General features: G+C 33.7%; 3 protein-coding genes and 1 non-coding gene across 5 annotated transcripts in view; all 4 read left to right on the forward strand.

The window, feature by feature from the left end:
* Positions 1 to 5,569: 5,569 nt before the first annotated feature.
* On the forward strand, positions 5,570 to 7,356 carry LOC131007753 (protein JINGUBANG-like). Its single transcript, XM_057934656.1, has one exon. It carries the CDS (start codon positions 5,771 to 5,773, stop codon positions 7,106 to 7,108), a length of 1,338 nt encoding a protein of 445 aa, XP_057790639.1. The 5' UTR covers positions 5,570 to 5,770; the 3' UTR covers positions 7,109 to 7,356.
* Positions 7,357 to 8,696: 1,340 nt separating this feature from the next.
* Positions 8,697 to 21,542, forward strand: part of LOC131007757 (uncharacterized) — a 143,762-nt gene continuing 130,916 nt past the window's right edge. The window contains exons 1-4 of one of the 2 annotated variants that reach the window (XR_009096253.1): positions 8,697 to 9,245; positions 10,018 to 10,462; positions 10,576 to 10,691; positions 10,820 to 11,364. Coding sequence is in view for 1 of the 2 variants with exons in the window: in XM_057934670.1 (XP_057790653.1) it covers positions 8,918 to 9,245; positions 10,018 to 10,462; positions 10,576 to 10,691; positions 10,820 to 11,241 (1,311 nt within the window). In the remaining variant the exon portion in view is untranslated. Of the gene's footprint in view, positions 9,246 to 10,017; positions 10,463 to 10,575; positions 10,692 to 10,819; positions 11,442 to 21,542 lie in introns of those variants that run through there. The other variant, XM_057934670.1, reaches the window with a different exon arrangement.
* TRNAS-CGA (transfer RNA serine (anticodon CGA)) lies at positions 18,181 to 18,262 on the forward strand. Its single transcript has one exon. It is a non-coding gene; the product is annotated as a tRNA-Ser (tRNA).
* LOC131007760 (protein THYLAKOID ASSEMBLY 8, chloroplastic) lies at positions 18,327 to 19,362 on the forward strand. The gene has a single exon (XM_057934676.1). It carries the CDS (start codon positions 18,464 to 18,466, stop codon positions 19,235 to 19,237), a length of 774 nt encoding a protein of 257 aa, XP_057790659.1. The 5' UTR covers positions 18,327 to 18,463; the 3' UTR covers positions 19,238 to 19,362.

Below are 21,542 nucleotides of genomic sequence, written 5' to 3' on the forward strand. Positions count from 1 at the left end.
TCCTTAATCAATGTGCTGGAAAGAAATAATTAAGTCAATTTTAAGGGGACACATGAGTATGGTACTCCCTTCGTTCATGACAAATTTTCTACTTTTTCCTTTTTGGGACGTCCATAAAAAAACTTCTTATTTTATTTTTGGACTATACCCCACAATTACTTCATTTACCCTTATTTTTTAACTTTTTCACCACTCTCAATACAAATTAAAACAATACGAAATTACTCTATTAGTCCACGAAAAATAGTCATACTTATTGCTTTTTTTTCACGAAAAAGAGTCTTATTTCATTTTTTGAACCATCGTATCATACTTTCTCTCTTATATTTAACTATAAATTATACTTTTATTCCATTTTTTTAACTAATAATGTATATTTAGTCTATTTTTTTGTATTAACACTATCCTAGGAAGCACCGGTATGTTTCTGGGTGAAGCGTCCTGGTATTAATACCAAAAAATACCAAGACGTTAAAAATACACCTAAAAGACGTATTTAATACGTTTTTTTCGTATTTTTTTTAACTTACTTTTAGGGTTGGGAAATACATATTTAATACGTTCCCGAGATGTTTTTTGACTAAAAAATACGTCTGACCAGATTTAAAAAAAAAAAAAAAAGAGAGAGAGAGAAAACCCTAACCCCGCGCAAGAATACCCACCCACTCTCATTTCTCCCGTAAACCTTCACCCACCCTGCGCAAGAAGACAAGGCAGAGCCGTTCTCCGCCACCGGTCTGGACCGCCGCCGCTGCTGCCGCCTTCTAGACTGCCGTCGTGACCGCAACTGTTGTGGACCGCCGCGGCGCCGCCGCTTTAGGACCAATTCGTGTTACGTTTAGAATTGCTAAGATTATCTAATTTTTGTGGGTATTTAATGTAAGACAGCAGTGGGTATTTTTGGGGATTGAATCTTTGATATGTGTGAGGTAGGGTGAGTGGGTTAATTAATAATTGATTGTTTATTGCTATTGGGGTATATTGGCGGTGGGTATATTGATATTGGGGTGGGTGGCAGATTGCCTAATTAGGCTAATTTTGTGTAGAGACTAGAGAGTTTAATTTTGTTATATATACTAATATTATTTATAAAAAAACTAAAACGTATTCGTATTGTGATTTTTGGGATATTGACGTATTTTTGTACTCGTTTCGTATCATATTCGTATTTAACGTATTTCGTATTTCGTATACGTATTTTTGGGATATTTCGTTTCGTATCATATTCGTATTTCGTATTTTTGTACTTCTAGACTAGACACTATCTCTAAAAATTTAATTATATTTTTATTCTACTTATAACAATTTTATTATAACTCATGTACACCTTCAAATGAGACTTTTTTTTGTGGATAAAGGGAGTACAAAATTTTTTTTTTTATTACTTTCAATGCAATCAATAATCTCGTTTTTCAATTTGTGTTGTTTCCTCTTAAAAAAAATTATTGTATACGAGTATAAAATTAAGAATGGTCGACAAGTCCAAAACCTGGAAGGCCTATTAGGGTCTGTCTCCGTGGGGTTGCAGAATTGTTTTGTTAAAACAAGACTTGAAGGTAACATTATTATAGGCCCATAGACTTCCTATGCAACGCGCTATCATTTTGGAGCCCAACTGAATAATAAGACCTGTTTAATTTAATCACTGCATATTCACATCTTTAGGGGTACAAGTAAGGGGTGTGCGTTTTCGGTTCGATTTTTGTTAAAATCAAATTAAATTAAATTCATGTTTAGTTTTTTTTTTAAAATAAATCGAAATAATCGAATAAACCGAATTGAAAAACTGAAAATTTTAAAACAAAATCGAATCAACCCGAAAAATTGAAATAGTCCAAAAAAACCCAGAAAAACCGAAGAAAGAAAATGAAAAGTAAAAAAAAATGTATAAAATTATATATCAATATGTATATATATTTATATATATAATGATATATATTAATATATTATTAAATAAATATAATTCAATTTTTGGTTTTGTTCGGTTTTTATAAAATCAAATCGAAAAATCGAATTCTTTTGAAAAATCAAATCGAATTAAACTGAAAAAATCGAACCATATTTCAAAATTTTGATTTGAATCAGTTCGATTATTCAATTTCAGTTATTTTGCTCACCCCTAGGTAAAACACATGCATTGCCGCATTAGCAAGCTGTAGAAAAATTAAAGGTTAACATATTGGGATTTCCTCCGTTATTACTACATTAGTTATAGCAATAATTTGACATTAATATTAATAATGGACAGATAATTACTCATTCAATTTATTTCGCGAACTGGTAAATGTACAAACCAATATACTAGTGAACATATATATTGTGAACGGATTTAATTAACAACAAAAGATTTGTCGCTAGTATACTATATTCCTTTCGTGCCATTAATAATACATGTCTCAATTATTATATTGTGACGTTACACTAGTAAAGTCTCATACTTTTTTATTAAAAAATTAATTATTTAAAAATATTATTAATAGTGGGCTCAACTCACTTTGTACACCAACTTATTTAAAATAACAATAAATCTATGCAGTCACATTGTAGCCACCCACACACTAGTATAATAAAAAAAATCTTGATTTATTTAATTTATTTTTTAAAATAAAAATAGGATTTAGTTATTTTATTATATTCTCTACATTGTACTTATTTTTTTATTTTTTTGCATTTTTTATTTTTAATTTATTTTTTAATAAAAATAAAAAAGTTACCAAAAAATTGCAAAAAAATAACTACAATGTAGAGAATATGAAAAAATAACTAAATCTTATTTTTATTTTAAAAAATAAGTTAAATAAATTAAATTATTTTTTATTTAGGTAAATTGTGGGTGGCCACAATGTGGTTGTTTAGCATTACTCTTAAAATAATCCTTAAATATCTTTCATGAACTCACTTTATACACAAACTACATTTTTTTTTTAATTTTCGTGATAAAAATTAATTAATGAAACATTTATTAATGAGACGAAGGATTTTTTTTTGGTAGTACAAATAGCAAAGTTGAAGTACTGCACCAAAAGTCTCTCCATAGCTTGTAACTTTTTTTTTTTAATCAAAAAAATGCATAACTAAACAAAGGTACCAGAGGTACCAAACAAAAAGTCTTACAACAATTTGGCCAACAATTCGTTATAACTCCAATCTCTAAAACTAAAATCCTTTCCCAAAATCTTAAACACTTTGTTCCAACTCCAAGTTCTAGCTTTAATCTCCAAAATAAGACCATCAATAGACCAATGTTTACCTTCGAAACGATTTTCATTTCTCCGCTTCCAAATAAGCCAATTGGTGCACATCCACAACGCCTTGAGGAAATTCTCACAATTCTTTCCTTTACCCAAATGTGTGAACATGTAGAAGTGGGAGTCGATACCTCTAGGACGAACCGGGCTGCTCCCGAGCCAAGTCTGCACCTTGTTCCACAACTTTCCAGTTTTAGGGCACGTCAAGAAAACGTGCTCAATCGATTCGGGGCTATGAAAACAAGAATTACATGTCATCTCCTCCACACCCAACGGCACGTTCCTCTTCCTCAAATTGTCACAAGTTGGTAATCTGCTCCTCAAAATCCTTCAAGCTGTAACTTTGGCTTTATGTGCTGCTGGTGTTACCCAGATTCTAGCCAATGTCTCCATAGCTTGTAACTAAGAGAGAGATCTAATTCAAATCTCACCCAAATTGTGGGTTATTATTTAAGGTTAATTGATGAAATTTGTATAGATCTAATATATATATATATATATATATATATATATGGATGAGCTACAATAAAAACACATCTTACAATATAAAATATGGACTATTTTCTGTCTTTAGATCATCAAGATCTACGATTGATTCATCACCTTGTTAGATAAATTCATGGTCTCGAATTTGAATTCCATAAATGGCAAAAAAATTATTTTTCGCAATTCATGCATTTACACAGCGAATTCATACATTATAACTGGCTCGTGCACATTAATTTTGTTGGGTGTCGAATTTCCTTATTGATTAATCGATGGAGGAGTATGGGTTTCAATTAAAGATTATGAAAAAAATGCATAACCTAGACAGACGAGTCGACTGTACTAAGTCTGCTACGCAAGAAAGAAAAAACGGTAAGGAGGCTATAATTAATGATAATAAACTTCAATTACCATGCGTTAATAGTTAATTAATTGAATACGGGAAAGTGTGCTCTTGGTTCCAATTGGTAATGAACTTTAACTACCTGAGCTTGAAAGAGACAGGATTTGGGGAATAAATGCACCCCGCATATGGTGCATCATTTATGGAAAATTATGTTAGGTTAGCATTTATGATTTATATGTGTAGAACAAGATTAAAAAAATCGTATAAGATTAAGACGGAGACAAAAATCCTTAAAAGATGTAAACTGAAAACTACCACATGAAAGCAACACTGTTTGAGCTCAACTGCTCAAAATAACAATAAATAATTGAAATGGTCTTTTCTTTTTATATGAGAATACTTGAGAGTTAAGATCGTCTTAAGTGAAGATATAAAATATTAAACGAAAAGTGGCTTCGAATCTTACCAATGGTTTGGACTACCGTTGCATGTTGGTTTTTTTATGCTATTCTCAATTCGTTGATTCCTGATTAGGAGATTAATTCAATGACTCAACATTCGAAATTGTAAATTAATTATAGCAAAAAATTCAGTAATTCACAGCTAAGAAGACTCTCAATTGTAAATATAATAAATGTAAAATATTAAGTGTGACTGTTTTTATTTTAATAGCTATTTTTTAGTTTTACTGTTTTAAATATTTTAACAGTACATTATTTGAATTTATCCAAACGACGGCCATAGGTGATATGATGAAGCCCAAATTTTCCCAAAGAAGAAATTGCACTGGCAATGTTTATAACATTTTTTGGGGGGGTCAATTAACAATTACATATAAGCTTCAATTAATTAATTCGATTGCTGCAAAACCCTTTGCACACATCTTTCTGGTTCTGGCGGAGGTATCGAAAGGTAGATAAATTCATTAATTCTAGCAAACCTTACAGCTTACAAATTAAATGCACTAATTGTATCAGTCACCAACCTTACTTCAATACTAATAAATCCTACAAAACCCAAACTGCACTAACATTTAATTTTTGCCTACTAAAGTGATTTCAAATGCCAACCTTCCATCCTACCCTCATCCTACAAATTATTGCCTCTGATTTCGTTTATTGTATTATCATCCATGTCTTGCTTATGTTTAAAATAATATCATGTATTTATGTGCATATATAACAATATATTTTACGCACTCTCGCATGTGGAAATTTATTGGCAACAATTATAGATTACTTAACACATGTAATTAACAACAAGTATTTTAAATATAGAGAAATGAATGACCAAATGTAAGAGAAAATGATAATGAATTTGGAACATCAGATGTTCAAAACCTATGACTGATATTGATTTATTTAAATCTATGCATCGTGAGCTCGTGAAAAAGAATTCTTCAAAATTAATGAGCGACTAATATTTAATTGGTGACAGATATACGTACATTAGACTAATTTGTTACAAGCAAATGATGAAGTTTAATAAATGTATAATTTTAATAATAGTGTAATAATTATTTATAAAGAGAATGATGAACAATCAATGGTATCCAAAAGGTTAAAGAGAAAGCTCGCAAATTTACTTGTCCATCTTTTGAGAAAGAAAAGGAAAAACAAAAAACTTGTTGATATCTCACAACCTCAAAGCAAAAGAAATGCATGTTTCATAGCTCTTTTTGTTGCAGAACATGGAGCTCTACTCCGAAGACAATCTATGGCAATTCGTGGACGAAGAGAGGAAAAACATAAACCTCCCAAGAAGATTCTCCTTCGGCGGCAACAACAACACCGATTTCCCAGATTCCCACCTCTCCTCCGCCCGAACCTCCTGCGCCTCCGCCGCCTCTCTCCCCCTCTGGAAAATGAGCCCCGAGACCCCATGGACTCGCTCCCCGCTGCCGTCGTCGCCCTCACCGCCGCTCCTCTACCACTGCCTCGCCTCCCTCCACCGCAGCGAGGGCGACATCTTCTCCATCACCGTCACCAACGACTTCATCTTCACCGGCTCCGCCAGCTGCCGCATCCACGCCTGGAAGCAACCCGATTGCACAGAAACTGTTTGTTTAAAAGCCTCAACGGGCCAAGTCCGCGCCATCCTCGCCTCCGGCAAGCTCCTCATCACCACCCACGGCGACTGCCGGATCCGCCTCTGGGACCTCTCCCTCATCCAGCACCTCCGCCCTAAAAAAATCGCCACCATGCCGGGGAGGCGGTCCCTGTTCTCGTACTACACGAAGCAGAAGATCCAGCACAAGAACACCATCTCCTGCTTAGCATACAACAATGTGGAGAAGCTCCTCTACACGGGCTCCTACGATCACACGGTGAAGGTGTGGAAGCTCTCGGAGAGGCGATGCGTGGACTCCTTCGTGGCCCACGAGGGCCACGTGAACGCAGTCGTCATCAATGAAGACGACGGCTGCGTCTTCACGTGCTCCTCCGATGGGACCGTCAAGATTTGGAGGAGGGTCTCCAGAGAGACTTCGCATATCCTCACAATGACTCTCAAATTCCAACCGTCTCCGGTGAATGCGCTGGCGTTGAGCCGGTGCGCCAACGACTGCTTCCTGTATTCTGGCTCGTCAGACGGTCTGATAAACTTCTGGGAGAAGGAGAGGATCTCGGGGCGGTACAACCACGCCGGATTCCTGCAGGGCCACCATTTCTCGGTGCTGTGTTTGGTAACGGTGGAGGATTTGATCCTTAGTGGCTCCGAGGATGCGACGATAAGGATATGGAAGAGGGAGGAGGGGAATTCTTTTCACTCTTGCGTTGCAGTCATCGACGGCCATCATGGGCCGGTCAAGTGCCTGGCTGCGGCCATGGAGAGTGACGACATTGTCAGAGGGCTGCTGGTTTACAGCGCCAGTTTGGATCAGACCATGAAGGTTTGGAGAGTGAAGGTTTATCCCTCCGAGAAAGGGGGTGGCTTCGACAAGGAAGAAGCCGGCGACGCCACCTGCAAGATGAGCCCCGTTTTGTCGCCTTCGTGGGTGGAGAGGAAGATTCAAGGGAGTGATTACTAACAACATCAACAAGTGTACTGTTTTTGTTTAGGACAGTTATTGTTAATAAGTTGGTGATTTGATCGACTAGATCAGAAGCAGGGTTGATGAACTCCATTGTAGTAGCTAGGGGAGTCGATATATGTTCCGATTTTGTGTTTAGATCCAAGTAGAGATGATACAATTAATAAATCAGTTAAGTATTATATTCGGTTATTTTGACCAATTTTTGTCTGAAAATATGAATAAAAATAACCAAATTTTCAAAATCATAGCAGAACCGATCAAAACTCGAAATAATCGAATTCTTTAAATCAAATGAAATAACGCAAGTAATCGAAGCATCTTAACAGAAATATGGCATGCATAGTTGAGTTTGATTTTAAATATTTTGGAAATTTTAATTAGGCCGAGGATGAGTTCAATTTGTGAACATGTGTTATTCCGATGAATTGATGTCCCCCTATATCCTTCAAAAATCGCTGAGTCGGGCGGGCAAGGTTTTCAAAGATTCTCTTTCCGCTTAAATTTTTGTAATAAGTGCAATTAATGATGCAAGTACAATAATACAGTAGAGACTTTGATCCGCTTCCTTTTCTTGTAAGGAAACGAAAGCTGTAATCTGCACCACTCTATCAGAAATATAAAAATCAGATGCTTGGGTTGGGATATTCATTTCAAAAGAATAGAATAAATCTGTCATAATTAAAGAAGGGTTCCTGATTCCCCATGCTTTATTTATAACAAACTAGAATATGCACGATGAGATCAAGATCATGAAATAAAGCCATCTGGAAACTCCGTTAATTTCTGCCACAATTTGTACGTAAATTCACTAAAGAAACTTGCTATTTTAGGATTTAATTTGTATATGTCGATAAAGTTGTTTCGTATTTTAAGTTTAACCAGGAGCACGAGCATTGTTAATGTTAGAATCAAACTGACGAAGCTTATGAGATGGATTTGATTTTAGATGGAATATTAAAAAAAACAAGATCAAAAAGAAACACCTGAAAGTAAAGGTAAAAGAGCGAAAGAATTGAAGTGATGCAGCCAGCCTTTTTGGCTTTTGGAAAGAAAAAACACAACTATACGATACTTGACGCATTGGGTGACCACCAAAAACCAAGTGAAAGAAGAGAAATAAATTAATGGTATTGAGATACATTTAGTATTAATTTGAAATGGTATGCCTTGGAATCCTGTTTGGGTGCAAGCCCGATTCCGCCAAGTCGTACGTATTCTCAGCCCTCACCCTCATCGCCATTCTTGTTTCTCTCAAATTACTGTGTTTTTCCATTCTCCGCCTCCTCAAAAGGGACGCCGCAGATTCTCAATCGCCAGCCCCTTAGGGCCTTCTTCTTCAACTCTTCATTCCAGAGTTTGGATTTATTTTCTTGTAATTTTATTGAATAATTTTGCAGCTGCCCGCTTTAATTTATGTGATTGCTGAATCTTGGAATTGATTTGTATGATTCAATTAATCTAAATGTAAGACACCTATACCATCTGATACAAAAACATTGCACTCTTTTCTGGCCATCTTTGGCTCTGGAAAATTAGATTTGGTGGAATTTCAGTAGCTAAAGTCATAGGTGAAGAGGTTATAATTAGAAATTAATAAATTACTAAAATTTTAATTAACCCCTAATTAACTCCTAATTATTAAAGCATCGTCTTAAAATACTCCTTATTAGCTAATTTTAAGGTTAACAAGAGGTGAATCTAAAATTTCCATATAGTTGAAGGGGCCAAAATAACATCTTTAGATCGATCCTTCCCTTCCACTTTGTCGAGCTCCTCACTTTCTCACACAGTGAGCCTGAAAAAATGAAGACAACGCACAATCTGCTCGAAGGAACGGTTTCCACTCGGCGTCCGCCACACGCCGCCGAGAACGACGGCGGAGGCGGAGAAGCCGCCGATGAGTCCAAGACCCGCAAACACATGACCATCGCAATTCGGGTCACGAATTACTTGACCCGAACGGGCTACCTCTGGCCCATTCTGGTCACGGCGGTTGCAGTCCTGATTATCTACTCTCTACTTTACCGCTCTCACGATATTGTGCCGGCCTCCTCCTCCTTCGGCATCTCGCGATTGTTCTTCCCTGTTGATGGAGTCGAATCGGATTTCGGAGCGCTCGGCGTTCCTTGGTGTAAGTTTTCGTATTTTCTGGATCTTTAGGTTTAGGGATACCACGACTATTGAGATGTCATTTCTTATGTAAATGATCATCGTTTATTATTAATTCTATAGATTTAATTGTTTCTTGTTAGTGATCGTAATTGTAAAAATTAGGTTTTGATTAAGGTTATTGGCGTTGATTTTTCGATTATTTGGCGTAATGCTTGGGAGATCTGGCTTGGCTTATTTGAAATTGTTCCTTCTCAGTGTTGGCGTTCTGCTTTAAACTTGAACCGTAATTTGAGAGAGTGGGAGTCGTGTAATGTTAATGAATTAGGCAAAAACTGAAATTGGATTGAATTGAATGTTAGTTGTTCGTAGAATAATCGTAGTTATTGTTGCCTTTGTTAGTATTTGTTTTAGGATTTATTCAAAAGTTATTCAATAAATTTAGCTGCTTTTCATCGTAGTTGTACTTATTTTGTTCGTGTAGCTAACTGCTTCAGCTGAGATTTCTAGGCAGTGTTATAAATGAATCGCGATGTTTCTTCGTTGATTCGTTTCGTTTGATAATCAGGACATTAAGTGCTCTTCTTCTGTGAGAACCATTTGGAATTTTGGAGGTGATAAAGATGTATTCGGAAAATGCTAAGATATGGTTCTTATTTGTGATTTTATCATTCTCGAATGCGATGATCATGTATTCATGATTACCGTATTGATTCTTGAATTCGCTAATCTGGCAGAAACATGATGTTTCAGTAAATTGTATATATGCATATAATTGTTATCCTTGTCAAAAGGCAGATCAAAACATGGAAAAACTGTAGAATGGACACCAAAGGATTTGCTCCGAGGTCTTGAGGAATTTGTGCCAATTTACGAGACCCGTCCCATTAAGAACAACATGTATGGCATGGGGTTTGATCACAGTTTTGGACTTTGGTTTATCACAAGATGGGTGAAACCGGACTTGATGATTGAGAGTGGCGCCTTTAAGGGGCATTCGACTTGGGTTTTGAGGCAAGCCATGCCCGATACACCTATTTTGTCACTTACACCTCGTCATCCAGAGAAGTACCTCAAGAAGGGGCCTGCTTATGTTGATGGAAACTGCACGTACTTTGCTGGGAAGGACTTTGTCGATTTTGGGAGCATGGACTGGGAACGAGTGCTGAGGAAACACGGGATTGAAGATCCTACCCGAGTTCTTGTGTTCTTTGATGACCATCAAAATGAACTTAAGAGGTAAGCATGGGTTAATCAAACTCAGTAACTTAATATCCATGAATCCGACCTCTTGTTCCGATTCATAAACTCTCAACGTTTCATATTGTGTATTTTGACATTTTTATTACTAGATTAAAGCAAGCAGTGAAAGCCGGCTTCAAACATCTAGTTTTCGAGGACAACTATGATACTGGAACTGGTGACCATTATTCCTTAAGGCAAATATGTGACCAACCTTACATCAGAGGTATTCGTTCATGTCATGAATTTCTTGGTAGTGCTACATTCGTATTTTCTGATGTCGTACTAGGTTACTAACAACCTTCTCTCGAAGTAATGTGTCTATATAAAGTCGAAGTTCTCTGTTTGTTTCAGGTGGTGGACATAGTTGCTTCAGAGATAGTGATGAAGCCAGGATAAGGTATAGAAGGAGGAAATTCTGGGAGAAAGCAGTTGATACAGACGAGCTATGTGGACCGGGAGAAGCATGGTGGGGCGTTAGAGGCTACATGCGGGATGACTTTAACCACAGCAACAAGGCAATCACCTACGACGAGCATTTCCAGAACAGCAGATTTGTGGAGTCGGTGTTGGATGTCTACTGGGAGGTACCCCCAGTTGCTGGCCCTTCACTTACTCATCAGACAAGATACGAACCAGCACGGGCGCCTAGCCCCATTGTCAAAGATGGTCGGTTTGGCTTATTTCAACGGCTGGGCTTATCACGATTCGAGCCTTTAGTGTTCAACGGATACACTCAAATGGTGTATGTTCAGGTATCTGAACTGGAAACATAATCCTTTTGGATATAGGGATGTATTGCTAGTTTATACCGCGCTTATATCTTGAGATTGTCGATTCATTTTGTTGTTTGTAACAGGTTTTAGTTTTCAGATTATGAATACCTTCTTCCACAATATGTTTGTTATCTGTTCCTGAGGTTTATGGGGAATATGTAAAATCTCAATGCCTCATTATTTATTTATTTATTTATATACTCCTCGCAAGTGCACATTTTTGCTTAATTTAGTCAAAAGAAAATTTGGGGAGATTTAGAATGGCTATTTTTATACGAAAAATGTGAGTGTTTGTTCAGTTATCTAATTTTTTCTATCTTCCATCATTTACTTTTAAATTATAAATGTATAAAAGTTACAGGTTTGACAAATATTAATCTTTATTTTGAAATTCTTAAACTTAATTCGTTTGTGTATAAAACCTATTTCGTTTTTTATTTTATTTTTCATGTCAAGGCTGGTGATATTCTGATATTTGTTTGCCTCAATTTTTCTTATCAAGCTCGAGGCAAGCTCAAACCGAGCTGTAAGTTTAACGAAACAACAAATTTGTTGCAAGCTAGGTATTTAAGATGCTTATCAGACCAGGTCCAAACAAGCTATTCTAAGGCCTTTATAATTTAGTTTATACCATTTGAACTAATTTTATTTGATTCATATCTCATTGAATTGATAGAACTAGAGAAATCTTAATCTTTTTTTTTTTTTTTTTTTTTTTGAGGCGGAGAAATCTTAATCTTGAAGATAAAAAATACTCAATTGTATTCTCATCAATCATTCAAAGGAAACGCCGCCCGAATATTAGATTCGATTTATATTTCTTCAGGAGCACCAAGTGGATCTTTCATTTATAAGAGATAAAGATCTCAACTTACAAAAATTGGTAAAATAATAAAAAAAAGGCTTGTTCATAGAGGTGAGGGGCCGGAGACCCGTGATTCTCGGCTCGAGGGCCCGGGACAATTGTCGTAGCAGTCTTGTTCAGTATAAGCACATATAGTTTTGAGATTACAACACCAAATATCGAGCCGATTACTATCAATATGGTGGTGGCAAGCAAAAAGATTGATTTTACTCCCTTTCCTTCCTATCATGCTGCCCCCATCGTCATTGCCTTACACACAAAGAAAATTATCAAACTAATATCAGGAATTTGCTGCATAAAATATTATACAGTATATTACTCCGTATGTATGTCAACAATAAATTTGTCCGGAATTACATTATTTATATACGCAAAGTAAATGAACTCTAAATGTTTGTGAGTTTATGGGCCGACGGCCCAACACACTCAGCCCTACACATTATTTTTGTAAGATAACAATCATGCCCGAAAATACAACACCAACAATTAGCAGCCTCACTACAATCGATGCTATACTTGCAAAATTCGGTATTACCTATTATTGTGCCGCCCTCCTCCTCCTTATCACCTATATATACACATAGTGTGCATTAAAATTACTTAATTAGTATATGCAACCCTGTTGTAATAGCATGCCAGCCTTCCACGGCTGTTATTAAGTCTATGTATATAGATATATATACACATCATAACATTTCCTCTGAATTAATAATATGGTATTAGTCTATATGAAAACATGGTTCGTAAGCTAACTCGATAACTAGTTTTATACGAATAAATTCCTATATACTATCATATTTATAGTAAAATATAAGATAAATGCATATGTGGTTTTACAAAGCACTTTTTTTTCAAGTTGTTAGAATTCACTTACAATGATGAGGAACAAACAAGATAGCCAAGGTCGATGAGAAGAGAATCAAGCAGACCAAATTGTAAGACGCCATTGATCAAGGGAAAAAATAACTATGGATTTCAATGTTAAGGGTCTTCATATTTATAAGACCCTAAACATAATATTACATTAACTAAAGATTTAATACGTCTTCAATATTTTTCTTTTTGCAGCATCAATATTACTATTTGGAGATGATAATTAATTGTTGATATATTGCTTTCTAGAACCAGAAGAATCCAGTAATAATTAGATTCTGATGCCATCAATTTTATATTTGCAATATTCAACCAATTAAACACTTACTAACTTACTATACACTGCCATTTTGTGAATTGGAACATGACATTTTTGTGAACTCTACTTCACACATGTTAAAACTTAAATGTTCTTTTTTCTTTTCTTTTTTTTTCGTGCAACACGCATGTCAAATGTAATTCATTGGAAAAAAAAAGGGTAGTGCTATTCATACATATGTATAAACATAATACCCTTATAATTTAAATAGGAAAGTTTAATTTTGTTTTAATCCTAAATTACCCTAGCCGAAGATGGGGCTATTTTCATTAAATCTTAGTCTGGCCGCCAACCACTCTCCTAAATCTTTTTCTAGAAGTCAATTCCATTAGCCAACAATATTTATTAATTGCTTCTAATTAATAGGTAGAAAATCGGATATTCTAAAATTATTTATAGAATAAATATTTAATTACATTTGTATTCATTCTTAACAATGTATGTATATATTTTCATATTTTATTCAAAATATAAAAAGTTAATGATTCATTATATATTTATTTAAAAAGCCAAAAACAATGAATTTCTAAATGTTATTTTATAAAAAAAAATTGTTGATATTAATCCATGATATATCTTTTTAATAAAAACGAAAATAATTAATTTTAACTTCTTCTTAATAATGGATGTAAGTATTTGTTGATAATAAATAAAATTATTTGTTAATAACAAAAAATGAAAATATTTAATAATTATCCATTATATCTTTGTTTTAAAAAATGAAAATATTTATTTTATCGTGTGTTTTTCGAAGAAGATTGTTTAATCTTTAGAAGTGATTACATAAAATGTAGTAAAATAACAACATATTAATAAAAACTGGATTCTAATGCTCAAATTTCAATATGAATAGATATATAAAATATAAATGAAAAAAATATTAGAATAATATTTAATAAAATAAATTGAAGATACTAAATAAGAAAATAGAAATGAAAAAATACGAAAAAAAAATATTGCTTCTTAAAGGAATTTATCTGAAGATTATTTAGTCTTTAACGATTAATCATATAAAAAAATTAATAATATGGATAGATAGGATATCATGCTATAAATCCTACAAAATTAATTATGTCATATATGGACGCAAGTCAGAAAACAAAATTGTGTTATGGAAGCAAGGTAAAAAAAATATATTATTATTATTATTATTATTATTATTATTATTATTATTATTATTATAGGAAACAATATATTTCACTATTTAAATAAAATTATGTCAATATATCCAAGGATAAATAAATACATATATTAGGTAATAATTAATTAGTCAAACATAGTATAATTAGTTTAATCTATATAAGTAAATAATCTTTAACTATTAAGGAAAGAGATTTATAACCATCTATTTGAAATCTAAAGTTTAAATTTCTTTCCATAAAATTCATCAAGGCTAAAAATGTCAAAATATATTTTAGTTAATGATAATTTACTAAAATATCCTATTATGTTTATGAATAGATTTATCCAAAAAAAATTGAGGATGCTACGGACGTTTTAAAAGTCAGATTATGTTTGCATTTGATGAAATATCTCTTTCTATATATAAAAAGGCTAAATCAGTTCAAAGAAAATTTCCGTCCTAAATTGCCAAGTATGCTACAATTGTGCATAAATAACTTTAATGTGTAATATCTTTGACTGTGATATTTATTAAATTATTATATATCAATATTTTAATATGTTACCTTTGACTGTTAGTCTATTATATTTATTAAATTATTAGATATCAATATTTTAATGTATAATATCTTTGACTGTGATATTTATTAAATTATTAGATATCAATATTACGTTTGATAAGATATATATAAAAAAATGTTACGCTATCAAATCTTTCGGGTGTGATACATAATCCAAAAGATATGGATAGTAGAAGACCCGTTAGTAATTTATAAAGGGCTTTAATTTATGAAGTAAACAATATATTGGGATGTTAGTATTTATCCCACACTTATCATGTATAACAAACGAGCTCTAAAGATATTAATATCATCTTAAACGGGATAATTGGTTGAATCGCTCAATAACTTTTCGTAAATGAAATATATACTAGGTGAAAAATATTTACTTTTAATTATCAATTGATAAGTGGTTACATATTACTTGTTTTCTTTTCTTTTTTTTTCTTTTTTTTTGAGGGGAACTTGGTTAATATATAAGGTAAATTATAAAATTATAGATTATTATAGTGTAATATAATAAATTTTTTTGAAACCATAGTGTAATATAATAGTATTAGGGATAATTGCGTGAAAATACACAAATTTTGCCAAAAATTCATATTTGACGCGAAGTTAGGATTTTACATTTTAATACACCAACTTTCGTTGTTGTCCAAATTTGACACGACTTAATTCTTAAAAATTCAAAAAACAACCCCTTTTTGTAAATAATTATACAAAGACCCACCTATGTTATTATTTGGGACATTTAAACCAAAACAAGATATTTCCTTATGATGTTTTCTTTTAATCTTTGATCCGCGCCTAAAATGGTTTAAAAGAAAACATCATAAGAAAATATCTTGTTTTGGTTTAAATGTCTCAAACTATAACATAAGTGGGTCTTTGTATAATTATTTACAAAAAGGGTTGTTTTTTGAATTTTTACGAATTAAGTCGTGTCAAATTTGGACAACAACGAAAGTTGGTGTATTAAAATGTAAAATTCTAACTTCGCGTCAAATATGGATTTTTGGCAAAGTTTGTGTATTTAGGTGCAATTTTCCCATATTATTAAATATATAATTTACTTTAGTTTTAGTTATATAAAATTACTTACTTTAAGTATTAAATTAAATTTTATTAATTATTAAATAACAAATACCACACACACACACACACACACATATATATATATATATATATATATATATATATCATGCAATTTAAATTAAATGTATAAATGAATATTACAAATAATAGAATATGAACAAATACACTATAATTATATCAAAATATTTGAGATCTTGTATATTGTCTAATTCATGACCATGATAAATAAAAGTAAAATTACATATAATATATTTTTTTAGTGTAACATATAATAATTATTAAAGCAATAACCTTTTAATATATAGCACAAATTACACTAACTAAATATATGCCCATAACCATAATATTTATAGAAAAATAAGTTTGGCGGTTAGCTAGAATCCAACTTTAAGGGCATGTTTGTTTTCCAATGAAGTATTGTCATTCCTAGGAAAATGAATCACAATAGGTTCTTTTTCCTTTGTTTGAAAATATAAAAAATAATAGTTAAGATTATGAAATTATATCATTAAATATATATAATTAATCAATATATAAAAGAATTAAATTTTAATTAAGTATGCATAATAATATTTTTAGTAACAACAATGTACATTGTTAATGATAGTTATATGAATCACAATTCTAAAATTAATTTCAGATTTTCTTACATAATAATAATAATACAAAATACTTACTAAATAAAAATTATAATTTGTATTTATAAAATAATACAAAATATATTAATATTAAATATGTAAGTAAGTAAGAATCTTGAGAATGAGGAAAAAGAATACCTAAAAAAAGCTAGGGAATAAGAATCCTGAAAAGTTGCATTATTTTACTTATTTTAAGGATTCTTTTTACTTTCCCATGTTTGATAAAAAATTAACAAAACATAAGAATTTAATATTTTGAAATCAGATTACTTTCCAAGAACAAAATTTATGTCAAACAAATGGTCCCTAAAAGTATTGTCCATCAATAACGATAATAGACATACACTCTTCGTCTCATTTAATTTGGTCTGTATTTCATTTTGGGTGTCTCATTTAACTTGACATATTTTCTTTTTGAATAATCACTTTACATTAAAATAAATATAGACTCACACGTATTTTTATTATAATTTTACTCTTTTCAATAATCGTATAAAAAAGAAATAGGTCAAATAAAATGAAATGAAGGAGTATTATTTTAGAATTGATTGAATCTAACACATCGAAAGTGTTTTTTTTTTTTTTAATCATGGACATATTTTATTAATAAAATAGATGGACACGTCAGATAGTACAAATATAAGGTTATATTCATATCCAACAAAATTAACCAATTTGTCCTAAGGGACACCAAGCGGTGTGACCTCCTGTGTGTGAACAGTGAGGTCCCGGGTTCAGATTCCACTGCTCCCTCTCCCCAACTCCCTCAAATAAAAAAAATAAAAAAACAAAAAAAAACAAAATTAACCAATTTAATAAATTTATAAATACTAAAACTACCTTTTTTTTGTATGACTATGACCATTTTTCCGCAATGGCATATTTTAGTTTAGATCAAGACAAATTATTCTAGCAATGGCATATTTTAGTTTAGATCAATACAAATTATTCTAAATTTATTTGATAATATTTACTAATCATCGTAACATTATGAAATCGAATTACGAGACTGTTACTTAGATTATTTATCGATGGAGGTTCATTTCAAGTGTAATGGCCTGTCATTTTTTCACACGAGTTCATTCATATTTATTTATTTTCACTTAGTTTAAATTTATAACAAAATATATGTAGAGTTATAATTTTTACTTATATTTTTGGGTTGAAAATTAAAGTGACACGAACGAGTAAAACTAAAATGAGTTACATGTTTTTTCTTAACAAAAAAAATTAAGCTGAGAAAAAAGATGACCACTATAATAAATTGACTGTCAAAATATATGATAACTTGGAAAATTAATATGCATATGAAGCTTATCAAATATGATTGCCATTTATCGTTTTGTTGATTTCATTATGAACTATGATACCCGTTTATCATTCTCATGGGAGGAATACTAGCTGTGGTGAAAATGATACCTGGGAACCACAAAACTTAATAATTTTAAAGGGAGCAAATATCGCAGCGTCGATATGTCCGAGTGGTTAAGGAGACAGACTCGAAATCTGTTGGGCTTTGCCTGCGCAGGTTCGAATCCTGCTGTCGACGAATTTTTTTTTCCTTTTCTTCATTTTCAAGTTTTTGGTATATTCTTTTGAAAAAATTCATTTTATTTTATTTTCTTCATTTTCATTTTTTGAAATTACTGTTTATTTTCAAGTTTTTGGTATATTCTTTTGAAAAAATTCATTTTATTTTATTTTCTTCATTTTCATTTTTTGAAATTACTGTTTATTTCGTTTTATACAAATGACATTTCAGTCATTTCCAATCTCGGCCTCTTATCTTTTCCTGTTTAGTTTTTATCCAATTCACGAACAAGGCCAATTCCACCACCAAATGGCGGCCACCGCAAACTCAAACCTCGCTCTCTTCTCCGCCTCATCCTCCACCACCGCTGCCACTCTCCGCCGCGTCGTCACCGTGCGCTGCGGTCCGCGCGACAACCGGGGCCCGCTCCTCAAAGGCCGAATCCTCAGCACCGAAGCAATCCAAGCAATCCAATCCCTAAAACGCGCCTACCGGTCCGACCCGGATAATCTCCCCACGCACGCCCTCCGCCGCCTCATCAAATCCGACCTCACCGCCGCGCTGAAGGAGCTCCTCCGCCAGGACCAGTGCGCCGTCGCCGCCGCGGTCTTCTCCGTCATCCAGTCCGAGTACGGCGCCGACCTCAACGCGTACTCCGAGATGGTGGTGGCGCTGGCGCGGAAGGGGTTGACGGCGGAGATCGACGCGCTGGTCGATCGGATGGAGGAGGAGGCGCCGGCGGGGATCGTATGCGGCGAGAGCAGGGGGCTGCTGAGGCTGGTGAAGGCGTTGATCGGCGCGGAGAGGAAGGAATCGACGGTCAGGATTTACGGGATGATGAAGAGGAGCGGGTTGTGGTCCACGTGGGAGATGGATGAGTATTTGGGGAGGGTTTTGAGCAAAGGGCTGAGGAGATTTGGGGAGGGAGAATTGGCCGATGAGGTTGATTCGGAATTAGCCAGGTTGTACAAGGGTATTTTCGTCAAATCATGAGTTGAGATTAGAAGCATTTATCTTAGCCAATTTTTTTCTTCTCCGTCCCTTTTATTCAAGTAAAGTAATATTTTCCCAAAAAAAGTACAGTAATTCTTTATTGGAAATGAGAAGTGTTTATCTTAGCCTAGTTTTTACTAGTCAAGATAGAAAATTTCAAGCATTAGAAAGCCCAGCAACAAAAATTTCAAGAGAAGTTGTTAATGCTACTATAATAATTGGATTCTTAAGATAATCAGCAACTATAAGCATCTGGAGGACTTGGAAATTCATAGAATGAAGCAGCAAATTCATTGTACGAGTTAAAACCAACTTTGAAGGGAATAAGCTAAGAGATAAAACCAAAAACTCAAACTGTAAATATTAAAATCTGCTACAAGGAGCAAGACATAAGAATTGATTATCAAGCATACTATGCCCAACTTTATTCATTGATACTTGCTTCGGTTATTTCAAAATCCCATCATCATCAAAAGCTTTTTCTGTCAAAACAAACCAAACAAAACATTATTAAGCACAACTACAAAATCTTAATCAACCAACATGTTACACATCAAGGTATATCCACATGCGATTGGGCGAGCTTGGCGGAAGGCGGCGTGGCAAGCACGACTGCACGAGGGCGACATGACAGACGGTGCAAAAGGCGGTGTGACGGACAGGGGCAAGCACGACTACATGACGGCGGCGCGAACGGGGGAGCACAACTGCACGAGGGCAAGCGGTGTGGCACACTGGTATGTTGTCTCAGACAGGGGCGAGCACGCGAACGGTAGCGTGGCGGACGAGGGCAAGCTTAGGGCCTCAGCGGACAACAATGCAGCGGATGGAGCGAGTAGCCTTGCGTCGTGGGTTAGGAGTTAAGGATTTAGGGGAATAAATATATACTTCCTCTGTTCCACGAGGGTCGATCCTGACATTTTGAGGGCTTTAGGCGAAATTAAAAAAGGGCCCCAAGATCAAGTTTCTCTAAGGGGCAAAATGAGATATACCCCTTTTAAAAGACAAATTAAAACTTAAAAAATACCAGCATTTACAAAATAATACTCTCTCCGTCCCTAAAATAACTTCCTCTTTTTCCATTTTGGGACGTCCCCCAAATAACTTCCTCTTTCTTTCTTTCCATTTTTGGAAACCTACCCCACCACTAACAATACTTTATTTATTCTTACTTTTCACTTTTCACCACTCCCAATACTAATTATAACACTTTTCACAACTTCCAATAATAATTATATCACTTTTTCTCCATTATCAATACACTTTACAACTTTTTATTAAAACCCGTGCCGTCCCCAAAGAGGAAGCCATTTCAGGGACGGAGGGAATAAATTATACTCATTTAGGACATTTTTACCCTCGTGCATTGCTCGGCATTAAAGCAACGAGCACTTGAGTGTCGATTGTCGAGCATAGACTGTCGAGCACCGAGCGCCGAGCATCGCGTGTCGAACATCGAGCGTCAAGCACTGAATCGTCGAGCACAGAATCAATTCAAGTATGGGGGTTCTAGGCATTTTCCCCCATTTGCTATATAGAAGGGTCGGTTCTACCACAAAAGTGTACATTTTTCACCATTTTGATATATCAAAGAAGAGTGTGATTTTTCATTTTTGGACATTACCCATCACATGATATTAGAATAAAGTGGATCACTTTCTCCACTCACAATACAATCGCTTAAGAATTATTAAAATTCGTACCATTAAAAGTGATGTACATTTTGATTATCATATCACATTACTTGAAAATTTTCCAAATCTCATGACAAATACAATATTGTTTATTAGTACTCCTTTCGTCCCACTAAAGATGATTTGAATCGTTCTTCTAAAGATGACGTATTTTCATAAAAGATAATATTTAACTCTTGAAAAATTGTAGATCATATATCACTTTTATCTATTACACATTTTCCTTAATCTCTGTACCGCAAAGAAGTGTGTCATATTTAATGGGATGGAAGAAACATTTGTTTAACGATACACAACTCAATTACAATTCGGTTCAATATTAATCGTTTTTCATTTTTCGTTTAGGTTTCGGCAGTGATGTTGAAACTTGCAATTACCAATATCATCTATAATTGTGGGATACCCACCTCTCAATGACAAAAATAACTCTACCTATATACTTAATCGTGTCTTTTGAAATATTTATTTAAGGTTATTGGCGTTTAAATATACTAACCTTTGAGTTTATTTTAGTTTTTTTCATTAAATTTGAAAGTTGTTAAACAATATACAAATTTTATGATTCTAGAATTTTTATCAAGATTTCAAATTACGTCAAAATTGAAAGTGAA

Source organism: Salvia miltiorrhiza, chromosome 2 (assembly GCF_028751815.1).
Source record: "Salvia miltiorrhiza cultivar Shanhuang (shh) chromosome 2, IMPLAD_Smil_shh, whole genome shotgun sequence".
In the NCBI taxonomy this organism is placed as follows: Eukaryota; Viridiplantae; Streptophyta; class Magnoliopsida; order Lamiales; family Lamiaceae; genus Salvia; species Salvia miltiorrhiza.

What these genes read in the sequence shown, in the direction of transcription:
- LOC131007753 (XM_057934656.1), top strand. Translation starts at nt 5,771, where the DNA reads ATGGAGCTCTACTCCGAAGACAATCTATGGCAATTCGTGGACGAAGAG.
- LOC131007760 (XM_057934676.1), top strand. Translation starts at nt 18,464, where the DNA reads ATGACATTTCAGTCATTTCCAATCTCGGCCTCTTATCTTTTCCTGTTT.